Source organism: Neoarius graeffei, chromosome 1 (genome assembly GCF_027579695.1).
Source record: "Neoarius graeffei isolate fNeoGra1 chromosome 1, fNeoGra1.pri, whole genome shotgun sequence".
Classification (NCBI taxonomy): domain Eukaryota; kingdom Metazoa; phylum Chordata; class Actinopteri; order Siluriformes; family Ariidae; genus Neoarius; species Neoarius graeffei.
In genome coordinates, this window is record NC_083569.1 from 129,509,300 (window position 1) to 129,531,517 (window position 22,218).

General features: G+C 40.8%; 1 protein-coding gene across 1 annotated transcript in view; it reads left to right on the forward strand.

Moving 5' to 3' along the window:
• Positions 1-22,218, forward strand: part of LOC132886267 (zinc finger protein 850-like) — a 102,170-nt gene that overhangs the window by 12,635 nt on the left and 67,317 nt on the right. Inside the window, exon 3 of the mRNA XM_060920827.1 lies at positions 2,637-3,756. Coding sequence (XP_060776810.1) covers positions 2,678-3,756 — 1,079 coding nt within the window. The 5' untranslated portion in view covers positions 2,637-2,677. The remainder of the gene's footprint in view (positions 1-2,636; positions 3,757-22,218) is intronic.

A 22,218-nucleotide genomic window follows, 5' to 3' on the forward strand; every position in this document is an offset into this window, starting at 1 on the left:
GCGCTTTAGATATAAGAGATCTAATATTTAATAGCCCCACCTTTAGATCAAAGGTGCTGGGAGCGGCTGTACAGTTAGTGTGATCTAATTTTATATTGATTAGGTTACTGGAACAAATTCTCTGAGTATTTCTACTTTTTTGTTGAGCTTGGGGAACAGACACAGTCTCGATGTAGTGGACCCTGAGTGACGACTCTGTGCAGCTAGCAGACAGTCGGTTTAGCCTGTTTGTCTGCTCCCTGGCCTTGGCTCTGGATTGTCAGAAATTAACTAGGCCTGTTCTGAGACTATGACCTATGCTGCAAGAAATGAGAGCAGCACCTTCCCGAGTGGGATGGATACCATCCCGCCCTAACAGGCCAGCAGTGCCCTCAAAATTAGTCCAATTATCTATAAAGCCCACACTGTTTTCAGAGCACCACCTGGACAACCAGCAGTTCAGCGACCATAACCTGCTGTAAGCTATATCGCCACGCCGCATTGGGATGGGGCCAGAGCATACTACAGCATTGGACATCGCCGTCACTAATTTAAACACCTCTACAAAGTTACTCTTAGTAACCTCAGACTGATGAAGGCATATATCATTAGCTCCTACATGGATAACTGTCTTTTGAGAACCTGTGCTTGCCTAGGACCCTAAGATTACCTGCTATGTCCGGCGCCCTGGCTCCCGGTATACACCTGATTAAAGCTGCTGGTGCCCCTAAAGGCTGAGCTAATTTCATGTGCCGTATGATAGAGTCCCCTATAAGCAGAGCTCTTTCAGGTTTCTCAGCAGGTGCATCATTAAGGAGAGCAAACCTGTTCGACACATGAAGCGGAGAGCAGTGGTGCTCCCGTGGGCAAGCCTCAGCAGCAGCTTTGGCTCTACGCTTATGCCGCCAAGGCATCACCCATTCGCCCCGCTGTGAGGGCTCTAATGCCGGAGTTGGGGGATTACTAACTCCACCTAGGGCATCCAGACTTTTCCCTGCAGAAACTACGCTGTTCTCATTCTCACTAGTCCTCTCTAAAGTCTAGATACACACTTCTAAAGCTGCAATCTTCTTCATCAGAGAGCTAACTAATCTGCACTTATCCCAAATAAAGCTATCACTAGCGATGGAAAAAGAATGACTAAACATCCTGCAGTCAGCACATTGAACAAGCTGAAGGTGTGCCATGATGAAAGGATTCACGTATCTTAATTGAGGATCTGTTGATATTAAAGCAGATCCGATGTGGATGGCCTCCACTTGTGGTCTTTATTAGGGTCTGTTAATCAGAAAGTCCAGAGTCCAGTTGCAAAGGGAAGTGCTCATACCAAGCTGGGTAAGCTTGGAGATCAGCTTGGATGGGGTCACAGTGTTAAATGCTCCATTGAGATCAAAGAACGATATTCTGACGTACGAGTTGTGGTAGTCCAGGTGGGTCGGAGCAGAACGGAGTGCCATGGAGATGGCATCCTGTGTTGATCTGTTGCAGTAGTAAGCAAACTGATGTGGGCCAATTGTGGCATGTAAACAAGATTGCAGGTGTGACAGAACCAGTATCTCGAAGCACTTGGCAATGATGGGGGTGAGTGAGACAGGATGGAAGTCATTGAGGGCTGTGGCAGTGGATTGCTTTGGCACTGACACATTGGAGGCAGTCTTAACTGTGGTGGGGACAGCTGCCTGGGGCAGGGACAAGTTAAAAATGTCCATAAAGACCCCAGCCAACTGCTCTGCACAAGCTCTAAGTACATGTCCAGGTATTCCATCAGGACCAGTTGCCTTCCATACATTTATCCTACTTAGAGTAGAGCAAACTTCTGAGGTGGAGAAAGTGAGAGGCTGTTCATCAGATGGTGGTTCTGCCTTGATGATGACCTCCTTATCTACTCGATCAAACCAAGTGTAGAAGTAATTTTGCTCATTGGGGAGGGAGGCTAAGCTGGTTGGTGGCAGAGTGCTGGGCAGTTTGATGTTGGTGATAGTCCATAATCCTTGCAATATGTGCTGGGGATCAAAGGAATTGAAGTGCTCCTCAACTCTCTGGTTGTAGTTATATTTAGCCTGGGAGATTCTGCTTCTCAGGTTGACCCTGGCTGAGCAAACCTGAAGGCTCTGTCTCTTGCTTTGAGCAGGAGGCAAATTTCTCTGTTCATCCAGGGCTTCTGATATAATAAAGGTTACAAAACAAGGTAAATAAATAACTCAAGCTATAGCTGTCTAAGTTGACATCTAGCTATCTAAACATAGAGCTATCTAAGTACAATAAACAAAAATAACGGGACAAAGACAGGTGCAAAGTGGCATTAAATATGGCCTATTAAATATGGATTTGCCTGGCATGTTCTAATGCAGTGGAAAACTGGACAAAAGCTGAGTGAAAATTCCCAGAGGAGATGGGGACACGTGAGAAATGATGAGTTACTGTGCAAGAGGACATTTAATGCCTGAGAGAGATTGGGTTATGCTGCAAACAATTTTAAAAAATGGCATCATTTTCAAAAGTACCATTAGTTTTCCATAACTTTTCCAGTTCTGGAAACTGATTTCCAAGTTCTGTGATTTTTTTTTTTTTTAAACTGGACTTTCATGACCACATGTTGTATTCAGTAATAAATGTTGCATTTCAAATAGTTTCTCATTTTATTTTATTTCTTTCAGAATTTCTGGTCTAGATATGAACAGCACCCTGTTACAAGCTGATGTCTGGAAGAAGCCCTAGTAGTGAGGAAAAGACTTCTGGTATTATCTCCAAAAATACAACTAACAGAGAAATGCCTAAAATAATCGACCTCAACTCAAACTGTGGGAAGAGTTTTACGCAAACAGATCATCTCCGAAAACACCACTGCGTCCCTACAGGAGAGAAACCGTATCAATGCTCACAGTGTGGAAAGAGTTTTACTCAACAGAGTAGTCTCCAAATACACCAACGCATTCACACAGGAGAGAAGCCATATCACTGCACGCAATGTGGGAAGAGTTTCACTCAGAGGGGCAATCTTCAACAACACCAACGCATTCACACTGGAGAGAAACCGTATCGCTGCACGCAGTGTGGAAAGAGGTTTACTCGACAAAGTACTCTACGCCAACACCAGTGCGTTCGCACCGTGGAGAAGCCGTATCACTGTGCACAGTGTGAAAAGAGTTTCACTCGACAAAGTACTCTACACCAACACCAGCGCATTCACACTGGAGAGAAGCCACATTACTGCACACAGTGTGGAAGGAGATTCGCTCACCAAAGTACTCTACAGCGACACCAGCGCATTCACACTGGAGAGAAGCCGTATCACTGCTCGCAGTGTGGAAAGAGTTTTTCTCAACAAAATCATCTACAGCGACACCAGTGGATTCACACAGGAGAGAAGCCTTATCACTGCTCGCAGTGTGGAAAGAGTTTTACTCAACAAAGTCGTCTACAGCAACACCAGCGGATTCATACAGGCGAGAAGCCGTATCACTGCTCTCAATGTGGAAAGCGTTTTACTCACCAAAGTCATCTACAGCAACATCATTGGATTCACACAGGAGAGAAGCCGTATCACTGCTCGCAGTGTGGAAAGAGTTTTACTCAGCAAAGCACTCTTCAACAACACCAGCGCATTCACACCGGAGAGAAGCCCTATATATGTTCGCAATGTGGAAAGAGTTTCACTCAGAGGGGCAATCTTCAACAACACCAGCGCATTCACACTGGAGAGAAACCATATCATTGCTGTGAGTGTGGGAGGAGTTTCAATCGCAAAAGTCAACTCCAACACCATCGGTGTGTTCAGTAACATCAGTGGGGAAAAACTTAATTTATCTACTTTCATTCAAGAGCACAAACACACAGCCAATAGCCAATTACACAAACCTCAAGAATGTTCATATGAATTTTAGCATTTAGGCTTGAGATTTAAATTGGGGATGGGAGGATTGATGGTCAAATAATTTTTTTTTTCTCATTGATCCATATTCTCATTTGCATCAATGGCTTCCATTTTTCCACTCCAGACAAAAGAGCTGAAACATCTGCAGTTTAATGTAATATATTCCACATAGGGCGGCACGGTGGTGTAGTGGTTAGCGCTGTCGCCTCACAGCAAGAAGGTCCTGGGTTCGAGCCCCGGGGCCGGCGAGGGCCTTTCTGTGTGGAGTTTGCATGTTCTCCCCGTGTCCGCGTGGGTTTCCTCCGGGTGCTCCGGTTTCCCCCACAGTCCAAAGACATGCAGGTTAGGTTAACTGGTGACTCTAAATTGACCGTAGGTGTGAATGTGAGTGTGAATGGTTGTCTGTGTCTATGTGTCAGCCCTGTGATGACCTGGCAACTTGTCCAGGGTGTACCCCGCCTTTCGCCCGTAGTCAGCTGGGATAGGCTCCAGCTTGCCTGCGACCCTGTAGAAGGATAAAGCGGCTAGAGATAATGAATGAATGAATGAATGAATGAATGAATATTCCACATACTCTGACCAGGACTGGCATATTACGCTCGTGTCAGTACACCAAGCTTTATGACGAAAATCGCTGTTCTTCCCCCACAGGTTTTGCTGTGCTTGTAGCATTGCAATCAGCTCTGAACTCCGTTTAGCCTGCTGGTGTTATGGACTCCTTCGGGGTCATCTGTCCGAGCCACATTTCACAGAAACGCAGTAAAGACCAGTTCTGAATATACCTCTGTGTAGTCATCTTACTAAGGAGGTAGTGCATTTTATTTTCCACAGACCAGATGCTTGCATAGAGTATGACCAGGAGGGTTAGCCTTCTTCTGCTAACCAGACTCTGGACTCTCCGCTCAGCACCTCAATGCCTGCCATGCATCCCAAACATTACGAGCTATTCGGTAGCTAAAAAGATTAAGCCCAGCCAAGATGATGCTCCCATGGTCCTGCCACAGTGTATGAGTTATTTTCACATTTTTATTAACCCTGTTATTAAGAGGTGGATTGATATCCAAAAATAGGCTATACAGGGTTTTGCATACATAGACCATTGTGTGGCGCAGCGCCACACAATCAGACTCGCGATTTTGAAAAAAAAAATTCCGTTGCGTATCGTTCCGTTCATTCATAGTGCTCTTTCTTCTCGTTCATGCGCACGCGTACCCACACACACACAGAGAGAGAGAGAGACGGAGAGGCGTGTCCACAGGCCTGCCGTTGCGCATATACCCGGACTGCAAGTAGGCCTGTTAGGCTAATTAAAAATAATGCAGCCTTCCCAATTCGCCTTCCGACCCCTTATTTTAAAAGGTAGCTTACGTCGTGCTTGTGATGAGCTTTATCATAGCCTTCTTGGCTTACAGGAAACGGACATCCCTGAGTCAGGCTACAAACCAGTTTCGATGCATACAGTAGCAGCTTGACACGAGGAACCGGCTTTATTGCATTATCCCGTTTATCCCGCTTCAGCATTCATGCAAGTTATTAATAATGGCTTGACATTCACAATAAATAAGGATTTCCCACTAGCCTAAATAAAATGTTGTTATACTCGCGGGGATGCCTAGTTGATGCTATCTGAAGCATAAAATCTGAATATTTTAAGAAACATCTTTATTAACTTTATTGGTGAAGTAGATAAACCATCACTACGTCACTGATACGCACACACACTGGCAGTGAATTGCAAGCAGGATTTCTCAGCTATGAATAGGGTAAGCACATAGAAATTCAGTATTCCTTTGTATATTTTTTTGATGTAATGGAAATTTTAGTGCTTTGATGATGAAGAAAATGTACTTTTTTATCCATAGATTAAAACAGACCTCAGGAATAGGCTCCAAGGGGAACACCTGGCAGCCTACTTACGAATCTCCATAAATGGTACCGAACCCAATGACTTCCCTTACGATAGGGCACTGGATTTTTTTTCAGGAAGCCACGCAGAATTAAATGTTCTGATAGGGCATGCAGGCTTTGCACCAATTAGGGTAATGCTTTTTCATTATTGTTAGTTGCCTTGGTGTTACCTTAAGTGGTTTCTTACATCTAATTATGATATTTTATTTTATTATTATTTTGTTATTACATTATACTATTTATTTCATTTTAGTATTGGTTGAGGTAAGTGTTGAGTTCAATATTTAAAATAAAAACCTCCAGCTTGTTTTTTGCAATTTATTCCTTGAATGTCAACTAAAGAATGATTGAAAGATTGCCACCAAAAAGGCAAAAAACAACGTTAACTTCAATTTTGGTGAGTAATTTTCATAAATTTAAAAGACAGGTTTTCCACCAACATCAAGCCCAGCAAACTAATGGCCTGCCCTGTAATGTAAAGTTGGGTCGAGGAATGAAACCAGGCAGGGTTCTGGGAAAAATTGTTTTAGCTGTCTTCTCTTAAAGAACTTAAAAGAATTTAGATTGAACTGAATAATCTCAAATGCTTCTTGTAGCTTTAAAATAGTCTCAGCAGGTGACTCTGAAGAAAAATACTGTGTTTGAACACCGCCCGCTGTAAACACTTTGCATACACCCCAATGACCGACTCCACCGACCACCACGACACCACCGCGCATGATTCCCTCATCGGCACAGTGGAGCACCACAAATTGCTACCTGGTCTGTGGGAAACACTGCTATATATCATGGTTTAATTAGAGAAACCATGCAATTCTGTATAAAGTCAGACATTCAGCACCACCATATACCCGGAATGGAATGATACTTCTTTCATAACTAAATTTTTGACAAATTGGGCTCGTCATGCTGCTTAGATCAAATAGTCAGGGTCACACCTAATGCTAATGGTACTTAAGCGCTTCTACCTATTGACAAAGGATGGAAGAAGACTCATTAAAATCACGTTTTCATTTGTGTAATTAATTGAATATGGGATATAGAATATGATGTTATTAACATGAGATGTAGAATGCTGGTCTTTCTCACACACACACATGCACACGAACGTGATGGTTCTGTAGGACCATGCTCGCGCACACGGGCATTAATTTGAAGATCTTCCCAGATGCATGTGCACTCAGTGTTCTTTTTCTGTTTGTCCTGAGCTGAGAGTACTCTGTTGTGTTTTGAGAAGTGCTTTGGTTTGCCTAGATTTATGGGAGAAGTTCAGTAAAATAGTATAAAAGAGATTGGTCTGAGATTTTTCTTCATATCTTTTGGCAGACAACGCCTCACAAAAGAATTTCCCCAACATTTTTTCTAGCGCCCAATGTGTAACAACCAACATCTCCAGAGAAGCGCTGGACTGTGGAGACTGGCTTCAGTCATTGGTGCTAGCATCCAAGTTAAATATAAAGTGGTGGCATTTTTAGCCCCATTTTTACGTTTGAATCCCTGCCTCTGACGAAACCCTTATCCATTTGGCCAGTTTCTTTGTCTGGTGTGATGACGCGTGTTGATGTGGCTGTCAAAGGATATGAGATGACTGTGTTTTTAGGCTGGTAATGAAGGTCAGCTATGTATCTGAGTCTTGTTAAGAATTTAGTGTTTCAAGGATTGAAAGTTGATTAAGTGGAGTTTGAGTTAGAGTTTCAGAGAATATATAAAGAGTTTAAGAGTTAATGAGATTATGTAAAGAGTTTTATGCGTTAAAGGGATTCCCTTCATTTAACCTCTTAAGTGAAGAGTTAATGGTAATGCAAACTGGTAAAGCTTGGGTGTGATTGATTATGTGAAGAATTTATAGGTCATGCTAAGATGCTAAACATGCCTGGGTGTGACATTGTGTTTTTATGGTTCATGCTAGATTGAGTGATTAAGGCCATTGATGGTGTGAGCAATAATGTGCCCCTTTTCCACCAAAGCAGTTCCAGGGCTGGTTCGGGGCCAGTGCTTAGTTTGGAACCGGGTTTTCTGTTTCCACTGACAAAGAACTGGCTCTGGGGCCAGAAAAACTGGTTCCAGGCTAGCACCAACTCTCTGCTGGGCCAGAGGAAAGAACCGCTTACGTCAGCGGGGGGGCGGAGTTGTTAAGACCAACAACAATAACAAGACCGCGAAAGATCGCCATTTTTAAGTGACCAGAAGCAGCAGCTGTACAAACGCGAAGTCATCCATTATTATTATTATTATTGTTGCTGCTGCTGCTTCCGTGTTGTTTTTGCTTCGATATTCGCGCCAAGGTTTATGCAAACGTAGCGACGTAACTGATGTATACAGCGACGTAATGACGTATACAGTGACGTAACTGACGTATACAACGACGTAATGACGTGTCTTCCCTTAGCACCGCGAGGTATGGAAAAGCAAACTGGTTCTCAGCTGGCTCGCAAGTTGAACGAGTTGTGAACCAGCACCAGCACTGGCCCCGAACCAGCCCTGGAACTGATTTGGTGGAAAAGGGGTAATAGTGATGTTTAGTGAGCTAAGAGAATCAGCTGCGTCTGAGTCATTCTGTCTTGGGATTTTTTTTTTTAGCTGGATGTAGAAATGCATGGCGTTGCTGGGTCGATGCTGTGTGTGAGTGGCCGGATACGGAGCTCAATGTTCCTTTAGCTTGGTTTTGGGATTTTCTGGGGAGTTTCAGAGATTTTTTTTTCTCCTTTGTTTTTTGCTGCGGTATTTTTGTTATGAGTTGAATGTTGGCAGAGCTCAGTTTTTTTTTTTTTTTGAGGAGTATTTGTTTTTTGTTTATACAGGCTTGCTTTTGTTTCTCATTAAAATTTGTTTTGAATATTTAATTTTTCTTTGTTCCTTTTTGGACAGTGTTGTGGGGATTCCAGTGGGAGTGTTTGGTATGCATTCCTTGGTGTTAGTCTGGATATAAATTCTGGCATTGCTAGAGTTCAGGATGGTTTTTGTCTTACTCGCATTCTGAATGCTGGGTCTCTCTCTTGCTCGCTCGCTCGCTCACACCCCTTCTTGTGGATGCTTGCTCTGTTCCCTTCTCTCTGCAACCAGCTGCATTGTATTCAGTGGTGATTTATTATGCTTGAAGAAGTGGCTTTTAAAATGTTTATATCAGATAATATGCATTATATGACTATGTAGGTAATACATTCCTTTTTTATTTTAGTTTGTACGTGATGTTGCATGGGGGTGCAAGAACTCAGCCATTTTTTTTTATGGTGATACACATTATATCAGGCTTTTATTTAGTGCTTTTTTTGAAACTCATTTACAGTTTTGTCTTTTTATGGTTACTCTTATTTCCCTTTATTAAAATTTTTATTTCAGTATACAGATTCATTATAAATCAACTAGTGTTGATTTCTGTTTTATAAGGTTGTATTATGATTACTATTAAGGTTTCTTTTAATTATTCTTCACTTTTACTTCATTGTTGTTCTTTAATTTAAAAAAAGAAGAGAAAAACAAATAAGAACTCAGGGAGGTTCTTGGCGTGAGATCGAGGCTCACCCTGAACTTGCTGCCACTCAACACAGAGGTTAAATCTCTTCAGCCAAAATGTCTGCTGCCAAGGGGAAGTGAATAAAGAAGTGCCTGCAGAGGGTGACTTCCAACGTCTTTGCCATGTTCAACCAGTCCCAGATCCAAGAGTTTAAAGAGGTATTCAACATGATCAACCTGTGATGGCTTCATTGATGATGAGGAGCTTCATGATATGCTCTCTTATCTTGGAAAGAATTCCTTAGATGAATACCTGGAGAGCTTCATGAGTGAAGCTCCAGGTCTGATCAACTTGACCATATTCGTCACCATGTTTGAACTCAGTGGCACTGATCCCGAGGATGTCTGCCCTAGGATTAACTGATCAGCAGAGACATGATGGGCACTGACTAAGGTTTTTGAGCTTCTGCTTCATGTGAATGCCCTGGAATATTGTACTCTTGTTACTTTTTAATTATATAAGCTATTGTATTTTTTATTGTGTGTTGATATGAATAATGTTAATTTTTCATATTGTAGTAACCTTGTGTTAATTCACCATTTAATTATGCAAGAATGTTTCTGTTTAAAGATGAAGTGAGTTTTGGTGTAGGATGATGTTAAAAATTAAGATTTACAAATGAGGTTTTAATTTCAATTATTGAATAATTTTATAGTCATCTCAGTAACGTAAGTTCTCTGCTGAACTCGGGTGTCGAGTACACCATCATGCCTAAAGATGGTAAGGTGGACATTTTCCTCCATTGAAGTGTTTTTTTTCGCCCACCTCTGGGGAATGAGTGATCAAAATTTTAACATTTTTCTTTCAATCAGGTGTTTGTTGTTTTGGACCATACTCACAGTATATGTTTAAATATATTGTATATGCATGCAACAAGTATATCATTTAATACTCCAAAAGGTCATTCCATATCAAATGAACCAAAATTTTTTAACTTTCACACTCAAATTGTAATTTTCTTTAAACTTTTTTGGATGAAGGGGACATGTATCCTGAGCCCAACTGCCAGGTTTTAAAGCTGAAATGTTACTATTAGCAGAGATAAACTACTGGTTTGGGGTCAGGGGGTCAATTTTAAGAAATCAAACATATTTCTGGAGCCATTTGGAGGACTCTGTATGCTCACTTATAGACTATTCAGGTGAACTATTTTTTTTTCCTCTAGCCCTATAGTACGTACGCTTCAGAAATATATAGTTTTAACTTTCTTTATTGTCACCACCTTCCAACTATTAAGGTCAGAAATAAAAAAAAAAAACACTCGCGAATTCACAAGTTTTTTTTTTTTTTTAAACTAGTTACCTCCGCCAAGGAGCTTATGTTTTCGGTAGCGTTGGTTTGTTTGTTAGTTTGTCTGTTAGCAACATTACGGAAAAAGTTATGAACGGATTGCTCTGAAATTTTTTCCAGAGGTGTGACTGGGCACAAGTAACAATCCATTAAATTTTGGTGGTGATCTGGATCACCTTCTGGATCCCGGATTTTTTTAAAGGATTCTTGGTGGAGGTCTGTGCTCTCCGAGTGCTTTTCTAGTTTTAAAGAGCTGTTTTCTAGAAAACTAAGCAAGTCTTAGACATGCCACTTGGTGACCAAAGTCTCAGTAAACTTTTCAGGCCAGAGCTATGTTAATATAGCTCTAGGATAGCATATGGCTGATATTCAGGTGGCCAAAGTTGGCCCCAGCTAGAAAATTAACAAATTTACCATATTTCATAGGGGGGTCCAACTCAGAAGGTCCACAACTTAGCAATTTAGAAAGTTGAGTATCTTTAGAGTAGGGTTTAATGCCTCACATATGTGAAAACTTGCAATGGAAAATGTTTCCTTTTTGTTTTATTGGATGGTTTGTCATGGTATGGTTATTGGATTTTTATATGATATTAAAAGCATTGAAATTAGTGGCCAAATAATGAAAATCAGCTAATTATCTGATGATGCAACAGTGTTTGTAAGAGATAAATTATCAGTAAACTCATATGTGTAATGCAGTGATACTTGTACCTATGTAAAAATAAAACATTGAAAATGAAAAAAAAAATCAGTGAAATGTCTGGAAATATTGTGGTACTGGAACAACATAGACACATTACATAGACATTTCAGAGAGGGACTTACAAGCAGCATATAAGAATGAATGTGTGTGTATATATGTACAGTGGTGCTTGAAAGTTTGTGAACCCTTTAGAAATTTCTGCATAAATATGACCTAAAACGTCATCAGATTTTCACACAAGTCCTAAAAGTAGATAAAGAGAACCCAGTTATACAAATGAGACAAAAATATTATACTTGGTCATTTATTTATTGAGGAAAATGATCCAATATTACATATCTGTGAGTGGCAAAAGTATGTGACCCTTTGCTTTCAGTATCTGGTGTGACCCCCTTGTGCAGCAATAACTGCAACTAAACGTTTCTGGTAACTGTTGATCAGTCCTGCACACTGGCTTGGAGGAATTTTAGCCCGTTCCTCCGTACAGAACAGCTTCAACTCTGGGATGTTGGTGGGTTTCCTCATATGAACTGCTGGCTTCAGGTCCTTCCACAACATTTCCATTGGATTAAGGTCAGGACTTTGACTTGGCCATTCCAAAACATTCACTTTATTCTTCTTTAACCATTCTTTGGTAGAACGACTTGTGTGCTTAGGGTCGTTGTCTTGCTGCATGAACCACCTTCTCTTGAGATTCAGTTCATGGACAGATGTCCTGACATTTTCCTTTAGAATTCGCTGGTATAATTTAGAATTCATTGTTCCATCAATGATGGCAAGCCATCCTGGCCCAGATGCAGCAAAACAGGCCCAAACCATGATACCACCACCATGTTTCACAGATGGGATAAGCTTCTTATGCTGGAATGCAGTGTTTTCCGTTCTCCAAACATAACGCTTCTCATTTAAATCAAAAATTTCTATTTTGGTCTCATCCGTCCACAAAACATTTTTCCAAAAGCCTTCTGGCTTGTCCACGTGATCTTTAGCAAACTGCAGATGAGCAGCAATGTTTTTTTGGAGAGCAGTGGCTTTCTCCTTGCAACCCTTCCATGCACACCATTGTTGTTCAGTGTTCTCCTGATGGTGGACTCATGAACATTAACATTAGCCAATGTGAGAGATGCCTTCAGTTATTAGAAGTTACCCTGGGGTCCTTCGTGACCTCGCAGACTATTACACGCCTTGCTCTTGGAGTGATCTTTGTTGGTTGACCACTCCTGGGGAGGGTAACAATGGTCTTGAATTTCCTCCATTTGTACACAATCTGTCTGACTGTGGATGGTGGAGTCCAAACTCTTTAGAGATGGTTTTGTAACCTTTTCCAGCCTGATGAGCATCAACAACGCTTTTTCTGAGGTCCTCAGAAATCTCCTTTGTTCGTGCCATGATACACTTCCACAAACGTGTTGTGAAGATCAGACTTTGAAAGATCCCTGTTCTTTAAATAAAACGGTGCCCACTCACACCTGATTGTCATCCCATTGATTGAAAACACCTGACTCTAATTTCACCTTCAAATTAACTGCTAATCCTAGAGGTTCACATACTTTTGCCACTCACAGATATATAATATTGGATCATTTTCATCTCATTTGTTTAACTGGGTTCTCTTTATCTACTTTTAGGACTTGTGTGAAAATCTGATGATGTTTTAGGTCATATTTATGCAGAAATATGGAAAATTCTAAAGGGTTCACAAACTTTCAAGCACCACTGTATATGAATGAGTAATAATACTATTAGAAGAAGAAGAATGTACAAGACAAAAAGTATGTGATTATTGTACACATTTTATCAGCAGCCGCTGTAATGGCCAAATCCAAGTCACATTATATAGTTATTGACAAGCTTTTTAAAGTCTAGCATCAGATACTTATGGTCCAAGATGACATTTTTCAGAAATATTGTTCCCCAAGTAAAATTATATTAGGGGATGCAGCTATCTTGTGGGTTCTATTACAATACCACAACCATGCCTGAACATGCAATTTAGTGTATTTCACACTGTACATACATACGTAGAAGCAATGCTTCATAAAACCACAGGGAACATTTTTCCATTTCCAGTTTTCACATATGTTAGGCCTTAGCCCCTACTCTAAATGTACCCAACTTTCCAAATTGCTAAGTTGTGGACCTTCTGAGCTGGACCCCCCATGAAATAAGGCAAATTTTGTTAATTTTCCAGCTGGGGCCAAATTTGGGCACCTATATATCAGCCATATGCTATCCTAGAACTATATTAACATAGCCCTGGCCTGAAAAGTTTACTGAGACTTTGGTCACCAAGTGGCATGTCTGAGACTTGCTTAGTTTTCTAGAAAACAGCTCTTTAAAACTAGTAAAAAAAACACTCACAAATTTGCATCATTGTGATTTTTTTTTCATTTTAGAACTTTTATAGAAAGAAAGAAGTCAAAATGAAGAAAGCTTATTGGACATTTTTCAAAGGTATGGGTGCCCGAGGGCCCAGGAAAAAAAATTGGTCTGTCTGCAATACCCAGATGTGGGTATACAAACCCCTTAAAAAGCCTCCAGAATGAAGAAAAATTAATAAAAATTAACATGAGATGTAGTATCATGAACTTTCTCTTACTCACACACACACATGGACATGATAGTTCTGTCCTGTAGAACCATGCTTGCACACATGGGCATTCATTTGTCTAGCAATGTGCCTTGAAATTTTTTTTTCATATCTTTTGGCAGAAAACACCTCACAATAGAACCTATCCTGAGAAAGTTTTTGTTTAAAGAATTTCTCCAACAGGATATAAGTTTTTCTTTGAGGCTGCAAAAACATTTACCCATGTCTGAACACCTAAAAGGATGGCAGATATTTAATTTTATTCAGACATTGATTCTGATTGATGTTAATGGGGTAAAGTGTCCTGTGGATTGATTAAATTAAATTAAATTAAATTAAATTAAACTTTGTCATTGTGCAGAGTATGGGTAAAAAGCCAATGAAATGCAGTTAGCATCAAAGTGCAAAATGCAGTATTATTTACAGATAAGTGCCAGGAGAAAGTACTGCAGCATAGTGATACTATAGATTACAGTATACAGATATGTTTATAAATATTTAATTGTATATTTACAGAGGGGAAATGGACATGATTCAAGAGTATGCAATGTTGTGTGTCGTTAGCCTGATAGCATAATTGCCTAAGTCATTTTTTGGCCAAATTGTGATATCTGCCTAACTTTACTCTCCTACCACTGCTACATCACCATGCCTTATTGCCTATGTCCTCAGCCTATCAGAACGCATTTTAGAGTCCAAAATCACTATCTGCCTTAGTCATCTCTTTGACTTAGGAATTTTTGACGCACAAATGGAGTGTGACTCCATGCATAGCCTCATTGAACGGCGTACCATCAAAGATATTCACACTCCACATGATTACATTGTCATCTTTGAGACTGCATGTTTGCATCCATCCCCATACAAGGTGACCCAGCTATACCACAATGACTTCATGAAGTTATCTATGGCCTATGTCACCAACATTCGACCAGGCAGAAAAGTTGGTGACCCCACAGTCCATGACCTTCGGGCTCTCCAGTACTTGGCAGATGGTTGAATCCGGCACAAGTTGGATTTTGAGTCTGATTGGGAGGACCTACCTCAGCGACTCAGCATCCCCGAAGAACCGCTCCACTGGGTCCCACTCTTTCCTGCCCAATTGCCAGTTACTCTCAGGAAATTCAATGACTTGCAGGCAATGAAACCAGTACTACCAAGAGTGGTCCACTAGTACCATGACAACCTCCCTCATCAATAGACAGTGTGAAAACGAATTCACACAGCATCTGAGTAGGACTTTGGTTAAGGTTAAACAAGTAAAACAACTTGGTTAAAGTCAGACATGTAGAACAACTTGGTTAAGGTTAGACAGGTAACACAACTTGGTTATGTTTGGGAAAGTAAAACTACTTTTCTATGTTATGTTTGTATTTATATGTAAGAGAAAAATTGCCTAAGTCATGGCACATTCTGCCTAAGTCACTTTTATTTGTTATGCAATTGATGTGTCTTTTTTTTTTTTGCAAACTTGTTCACACATCTTGTTGAACTTACTGTTACAAAATCAATAAAAAATACCAATGTGCTTGCTAAAAATAGTTTTTTCTTGTTTTCTGAAAACATTCAAATATGACTTAGGCAATTGTTAGAGATTCACCGTCTCTTCCTCTTGCTCCAACCGGAGCGATCACCCTCTCGCAGATCAGTCCCTTCGTGTCACCCAGAGCTCTGGGGTGAATCGTGAAACAGACAGGAACCCAGAATATAGTTTCACAGTCTTTATTCACAGCTTCGCCGAAGACGAGAATACAGAAGGCTTTTATACGTGTGTGTGAGTGTGTGTGTGTGTGGGGGGGAGACTACATGCAATTGAAGAGACCTTGGTCTGAGCAGGTCACATCTTAATTACATCAATAATAAGCAAAATGTTCAGACACATTTCTGATCAATAATAAGCAGAATGTTCTGATAGAATGTTCAGACAGATATCAAAGGCCATTTCTTACGCACAGCCTATTCTTGATAGCACAGGGCAATATGTTCTTATGATAGCAATGGAATTTTAAGCAAAATACTGTTTCCAGCTGGTATTAACACAAAATAATATTTTGCACATGTCAGTAGAGCATACAAATAAGTTAATACCTTAATAAATCCTTACCATTCCCCTCTTTGATACTAGATTACAACTAGTATCACACCCCAGTATTCTGATCATATATGTGATTACATTGAGAATTAGGAATTTGTCCCAAATACACACTACTTCCTTCAGAGTAATTTGTTCTAAAACAGTGAGGGGAAAATGAAATTAGAGGGCATATCGACCTGCAGAGTAGTGAGAACAGAGTCCTGTAAGACAGTGGCAGGGGTTTCCGTGCTAGAGACTGAGGAGGTCTGGTTTAAATATTATAACAAAGAGGGGCTCATAGAGAAATTACAGAAGGGGCCCCAAAAATTGAAAGGTTGGCCCCTTGGGCCCCATGCATAATACAGAGCTTCAGACCATAGAGGCAAAGGTGGACGTGTAATAATAGTAGAAGGCGGCATCAGATGGCAGACATAACAACTTTCATTCGTGTGCTCTCGTGCAGTCCAGTTAGTGAATTGCCAAAAGATGTTGTCTCGAGGTCCAGCTCGAGCGGGTAACCCTGCTCCGAGCAGCAGTAGAGTGGCCGCGAAGCTCGTGATGAGGATTTTCATGGTTGTAGTGAGGATGATTGGTCCCAGATGGGGGCACGAGATCCCTTCTCCTCTTTGTTCACGGCTTCTCATCTCATCTCATCTCACAGGGTCGCAGGCAAGCTGGATCCTATCCCAGCTGAAACGGGCGAAAAGGCAGGGTACACCCTGGACAAGTCGCTAGATCATACACACCCATTCACACCTACAGTCAATTTAGAGTCACCAGTTAACCTAACCTGCATGTCTTTGGGGGAAACCGGAGCACCCAGAGGAAACCCACGCGGACACGGGGAGAACATGCAAACTCCACACAGAAAGGCCCTCGCCGGCCACGGGGCTCGAACCCAGAACCTTCTTGCTGTGAGGCGACAGCGCTAACCACTACACCACCGTGCCGCCCACCCACAAATGTATTTATTTATTATTTATTCTGCACACTGCTCTCTCTCTCTCTCTCTCTCTCTCTCTCTCTCTCTCTCTCTCTCTCTCTCTCTCGGTGTGTGTGTGTGTGTGTGTGCGCACGTTCACACCTTCAGATGGATTAAATGCAGAGGAGGAATTTTGCTGTGCTTGAGTGTACATATGACAGAAATAAAAGCTTGTTCTTATTAATTTATCCACAAATGTATTTATTCCACTTGAAAAGTGCTCGGCAGACCAGCTACTGGATTTGGGACACTACGACATCCTGAACTATTTCGTTTTTGGGATTTCATCAGGGATAAATAAATTTATTAGGGATAAATTTAGCTCATATGTATAAAGTTTTTAATTTTGTGTAAAGCGGATTTGTGACATTGTTTGTTGTTAAAAGTGCTTTAGAAATAAACTTGATTTAAATTAACTCATGATCTTGAGAAAATAGCATTAAAAAAATTATTGCAAGCAGGGCCGTTCTTGGCTTCCATACAAGTAGGGTTGAAAACGTCCTTATAAAACTTTCATTATTATTATATCCTTTATTTATCCAGGAATTGTCCCATTGAGATACAAGATCTCTTCTTCCAGGGAGTCCTGGCCAAGATGGCGCACAGATATTAACATAAACTGCATACATACAGTAAAATACATACATCATACATAAAATCAACCCAATATTAAGAACGTGAGAAATGGAGTTGTCACAGTCAACAGTCACATCAGGTAAAACAGCTACATGTTTCCTGTAGGGCGGAGTTTAACATTCCTTTGAAGGCATTTACAGTAGGAAGTGCTTCTAATGTAATAATAACCTGCATCTCATTCCATATTGATGGTGCATAAAAGGAGAAGGCAGTTTTTCCAAGCTCTGACTGTACCATCAGAACATCCAAGAGCATCCTATTTCTGCTCGCCTAGTATTACACTGGGGAACAATTTGAAACAATTTTTCTGTTGAGTTAGATTTTTATGCTGATTAAAACTAAAATTGGCGTGCTGATTCCAAAATTGCAGTCAGTTTTTTTTCTAGCATGTCAAGTTTTTTCTCCACAGCTTACCCTCCAGATAAGCAAAATTCCACTGATTAGCTGTAGTAAGACTATTTGAAGGTTATGGAAGAATGTTATCAGGGTAGATGGGATGTACATATGATGGCTGACTATTGTTGGAGCATCAAACGCGATAGTCCTCAAGTTGAACACTCCAGAAAGAGCTATAAACGTAAACTTTTACCTTAACTACTTGCATGGGCGGCACGGTGGTTAGCACGGTCGCCTCACAGCAAGAAGGTTCCGGGTTCAAACCCAGCAGCCGGCGAGGGCCTTTCTGTGTGGAGTTTGCATGTTCTGCGTTGGTTTGCTCTGGTTTCCCCCACAATCCAAAGACATGCAGTTAGGTTAACATGGGGTGCCCTTGAGTGAGGTACTGAACCCGTGGCTGCCCACTGCTCTGAGTGTGTGTGTGTGTGTTCACTGCTTCAGATGGGTTAAATGCAGAGGATGAATTTCACTGTGCTTGAAGTGTGCATGTGATGAATAAAGGTTTCTTCTTGCACACAATTTATAATTCCAGTAGCCATATCCTTTGTAAAAACATAATAGTGTTAAATAAACATTGCAGTCATGCCTGTTTCTTTCATATTTCATTGTATGTCAATATTTGTAAATTTTTATAAAACAAGCACATATCTGTTAAGTACAGTATTTTTCATATTTTTTAAGAAAATGGGGATCCTATAGTTCAAAAACTTGACGTGATGGAGAAAAACTGAGATCAGTTTTGGATTCCGCACCCAAAAATTAGTTAAAAACAGCTGTCAGACCTAACTCAACAAAAATTGTGTTCCCCAGTGTTATAGGTGCCTGTGTGGTAAGTTAGAAGGTCAGAAATGCAATCAATGAAAAAATGTAGAAATAAATAAAAAAATAATTTAAAAAAATACACCCGAATGTGGCATAAGGTGCTCCATAAATTATCATATAAACATTTATATAAATAACTTGGTGGCACGGTGGTGTAGTGGTTAGCGCTGTCGCCGCACAGCAAGAAGGTCCGGGTTCGAGCCCCGTGGCTGGCGAGGGCCTTTCTGTGTGGAGTTTGCATGTTCTCCCCGTGTCCGCGTGGGTTTCCTCCGGGTGCTCCGGTTTCCCCCACAGTCCAAAGACATGCAGGTTAGGTTAACTGGTGACTCTAAATTGAGCGTAGGTGTGAATGTGAGTGTGAATGGTTGTCTGTGTCTATGTGTCAGCCCTGTGATGACCTGGCGACTTGCCAGCTCGCCTGCGACCCTGTAGAACAGGATAAAGCGGCTAGAGAAGATGAGATGAGATAAATAACTTGTTTGAAAGAAGACATGCTCCATCCAGCAGGGGGCGATAATGCAGCAGAAGGTTGTTGCCAACTGGTATGAAGTGAAAGGAGAAGAAGAAAGCGAGCTGCTTCTCCAGGAAAACGTTTCTGACGGTTTTACACAGACATGGTGAGATAAACTTGCTTTATTCATAAAAGTAATTAAATTAGTTTAGAATATTTTGCATCACACACTACAGCTTGTCAGGGAGAGCAGTCTGACAGCCATCTTCTGACAAAGGGAGGTAATTCTTCAGGGCGTAACATCATCTCCAGGCCTGATCAAACAAACCAGTGCTGTGTTTAAAAAAGACAGAGAGAAAAACCTGAATTTGATTATATTCAGATTTAATGTCGAGTGAATTTCAGAAATCTGTCATTGTTATCGTTTCTAATGGTAAATAAAAATATAAGTAAGTAACTTAAGATTCTGTATAAGATTTTACTAGCAGATCCACTGCTTCCAATCATAGTTTGTGAATATTAATTGAATAAAAAAGGTTAAAATAGATATTGTGATACTCGTGCTGTTTCATATAGATAGATATGCAAAGATAAAGTTGAATATCTACAGTGTGTGCAGTATTTGCAGAGTTCCGAGTATATAAGGGTGTATTCAGACCAGGATAGTTCGATAGTTCACTTGCTTTGGTCCGAACCAATTTTTTTTTTTCTTTTCATTTTGGTGTGGTTCGCTTTCACACTGTACATTTTAGTAAGCGGACCAAAATCTGTCAACAAAGCCACGCGCCCTGGGGCCGTTCAGCTATTGGTCAGAGACGACACGCGCACAAAGCGTTAAGTTCAAAAGTAGTCATGGAGGCTTTCCGTGCTGTTATTCTTTTTAATGTCATCAAAGCTATATGTTTTTTCCAGTTTTTACTGTTTTCACAATTGTGCGGGTTTCCTCCGGGTGCTCCGGTTTCCCCCACAGTCCAAAGACATGCAGGTTAGGTTAACTGGTGACTCTAAATTGACCGTAGGTGTGAATGTGAGTGTGAATGGTTGTCTGTGTCTATGTGTCAGCCCTGTGATGACCTGGCGACTTGTCCAGGGTGTACCCCGCCTTTCGCCCGTAGTCAGCTGGGATAGGCTCCAGCTTGCCTGCGACCCTGTAGAACAGGATAAAGCGGCTAGAGATAATGAGATGAGATGAGATGACACAATTGTGCGATTACTATGCTGTTGTACAAGTAATTTATCAACGACGACAAAGGGCAAGGCGGCTGCGGAGGATAGCGCTGATGAGTGCACATCATGTTGTGACAGTTCTGGCTTTTCACGCAATAGATGAATTTCTTTTTTGCGTCGCTAGTACCGCCACTTTTTGAAAGAATGTCCCTGATTTGAATGTAGGTCTGACGGAGTTTCTTCACTTTTAGCCGACATTGTTCTGGGGAGCGCGTGAACCCCTTCTCCTTCATTTTCTCACTGAATACAGCAAACACGTCGGCATTTTTGTGTGTTCTCTCCAAAAGCTCAGATATGTGGACATCTGCCCATATATCCACAAGGGTACGCGTTTCTTCCTCGGCCCACGTTTGCCCCCTACTCATTTTTTGTACTCTGTAGTCTAGCCTACCACTGGTCTGAATGACTGAACGACTGTTGTAAGGTTCCCTTGACAACCGAAACAGTGTTTGCACTTTGCGGTGGAGTGCCAAGACTCTGTTTCCCATAATGCTCGACAAACGACGGAAGCTCCCGAGGTACAAAAAAGCAAAACTGTCAGATTAGGTCCGGTCTGCTTTCACACCTCCAAAAGGTCCGCACCAGAGTTCCTTTGGTCCGGACCGAGTCCGACCTTTCAGCTCGGTCTCGGTCCGCTTGTTTGGTCCGGACCAGAGTTCGGTGGTTTGTATTCAGACCAACCCAAAAGGTCCGGACCAAGGGAAATTTGGTTCGTTTAGTCGTTTGGTCCAGACCAAACAAGGTAATTCAAAAAGGTAAACTTTCATATATTCTATATTCATTACATATAAAGTGAAATATTTAAAGTCTTTTTTGTTTTAATTTTGATGATTATGGCTTATAGCTCATGAAAATCAGAAATCCAGTATGTCAAATTATTAGAATATTCCCTAAGATCATTCAAAAAAAGGATTTACAATACAGAAGTGTCCAACTTCTGAAAAGTATATTCATTTATACACTCAGTACTTGGTTGGGGCTCCTTTACCATGAATTACTGTATCAATGCGGTGTGGCATGGAGGTGATCAGTCTGTGGCACTGCTGACCAATAATTATTAGTAAAAGCCCTCACAGAAAAAGATTTCTTGATACTATCATCAAGACTATTAAACAGTTTGGCAGCAGAAAAGGAAAAACAATGAAAAGAAGAACTATTTGCTGTAGTTGATAGCAGTAATGAATTGTATTGTAGTTTATTTGGTTTTACATGTATAACTCCTACAATCAAAAAGTTATTAATTTTTTTCAAACAAAACTCAATTTCACAAGTTGTATCTTTTGATAGGAAGAACTGAATTTAGTATTCAATTCAGTTTGATATGCATCATGCTTTTAAGAGTAAACATTCTCACAAAGCAGCTTTACAGAAAAATATAGATTTTAAACAAATGAAATAATAAATTTATTCCTAATGTGAAAACCTGAGGTGACAGGGATGAGGAAAAATGCCCTGAGCTGACAGGAGGAAGAAACCTTGAGAGGAACCAGACTCAAAAGGGAACCCAGCCTCATCTGGGTGATAACAGATAGCGTGATTATAAATAACTCACTTCCATAACTGTGTCCTATTGAGTCACAAACTACAACTGTATAAGCAGGAAATTCATTATAGTTTAACAGGAAGTCTGTTTTGGTGAAGTTATAAACTGTTCATTGATGGAGACTTGAGTGTAAAACTGTTCATGGCAACTGCGCTTCTAAAGTTATCATGGTGATTGTAGTCCGTTGAAGTAAAGGTGTTTGTATAAATTGTCCAAAATCATATTCTAA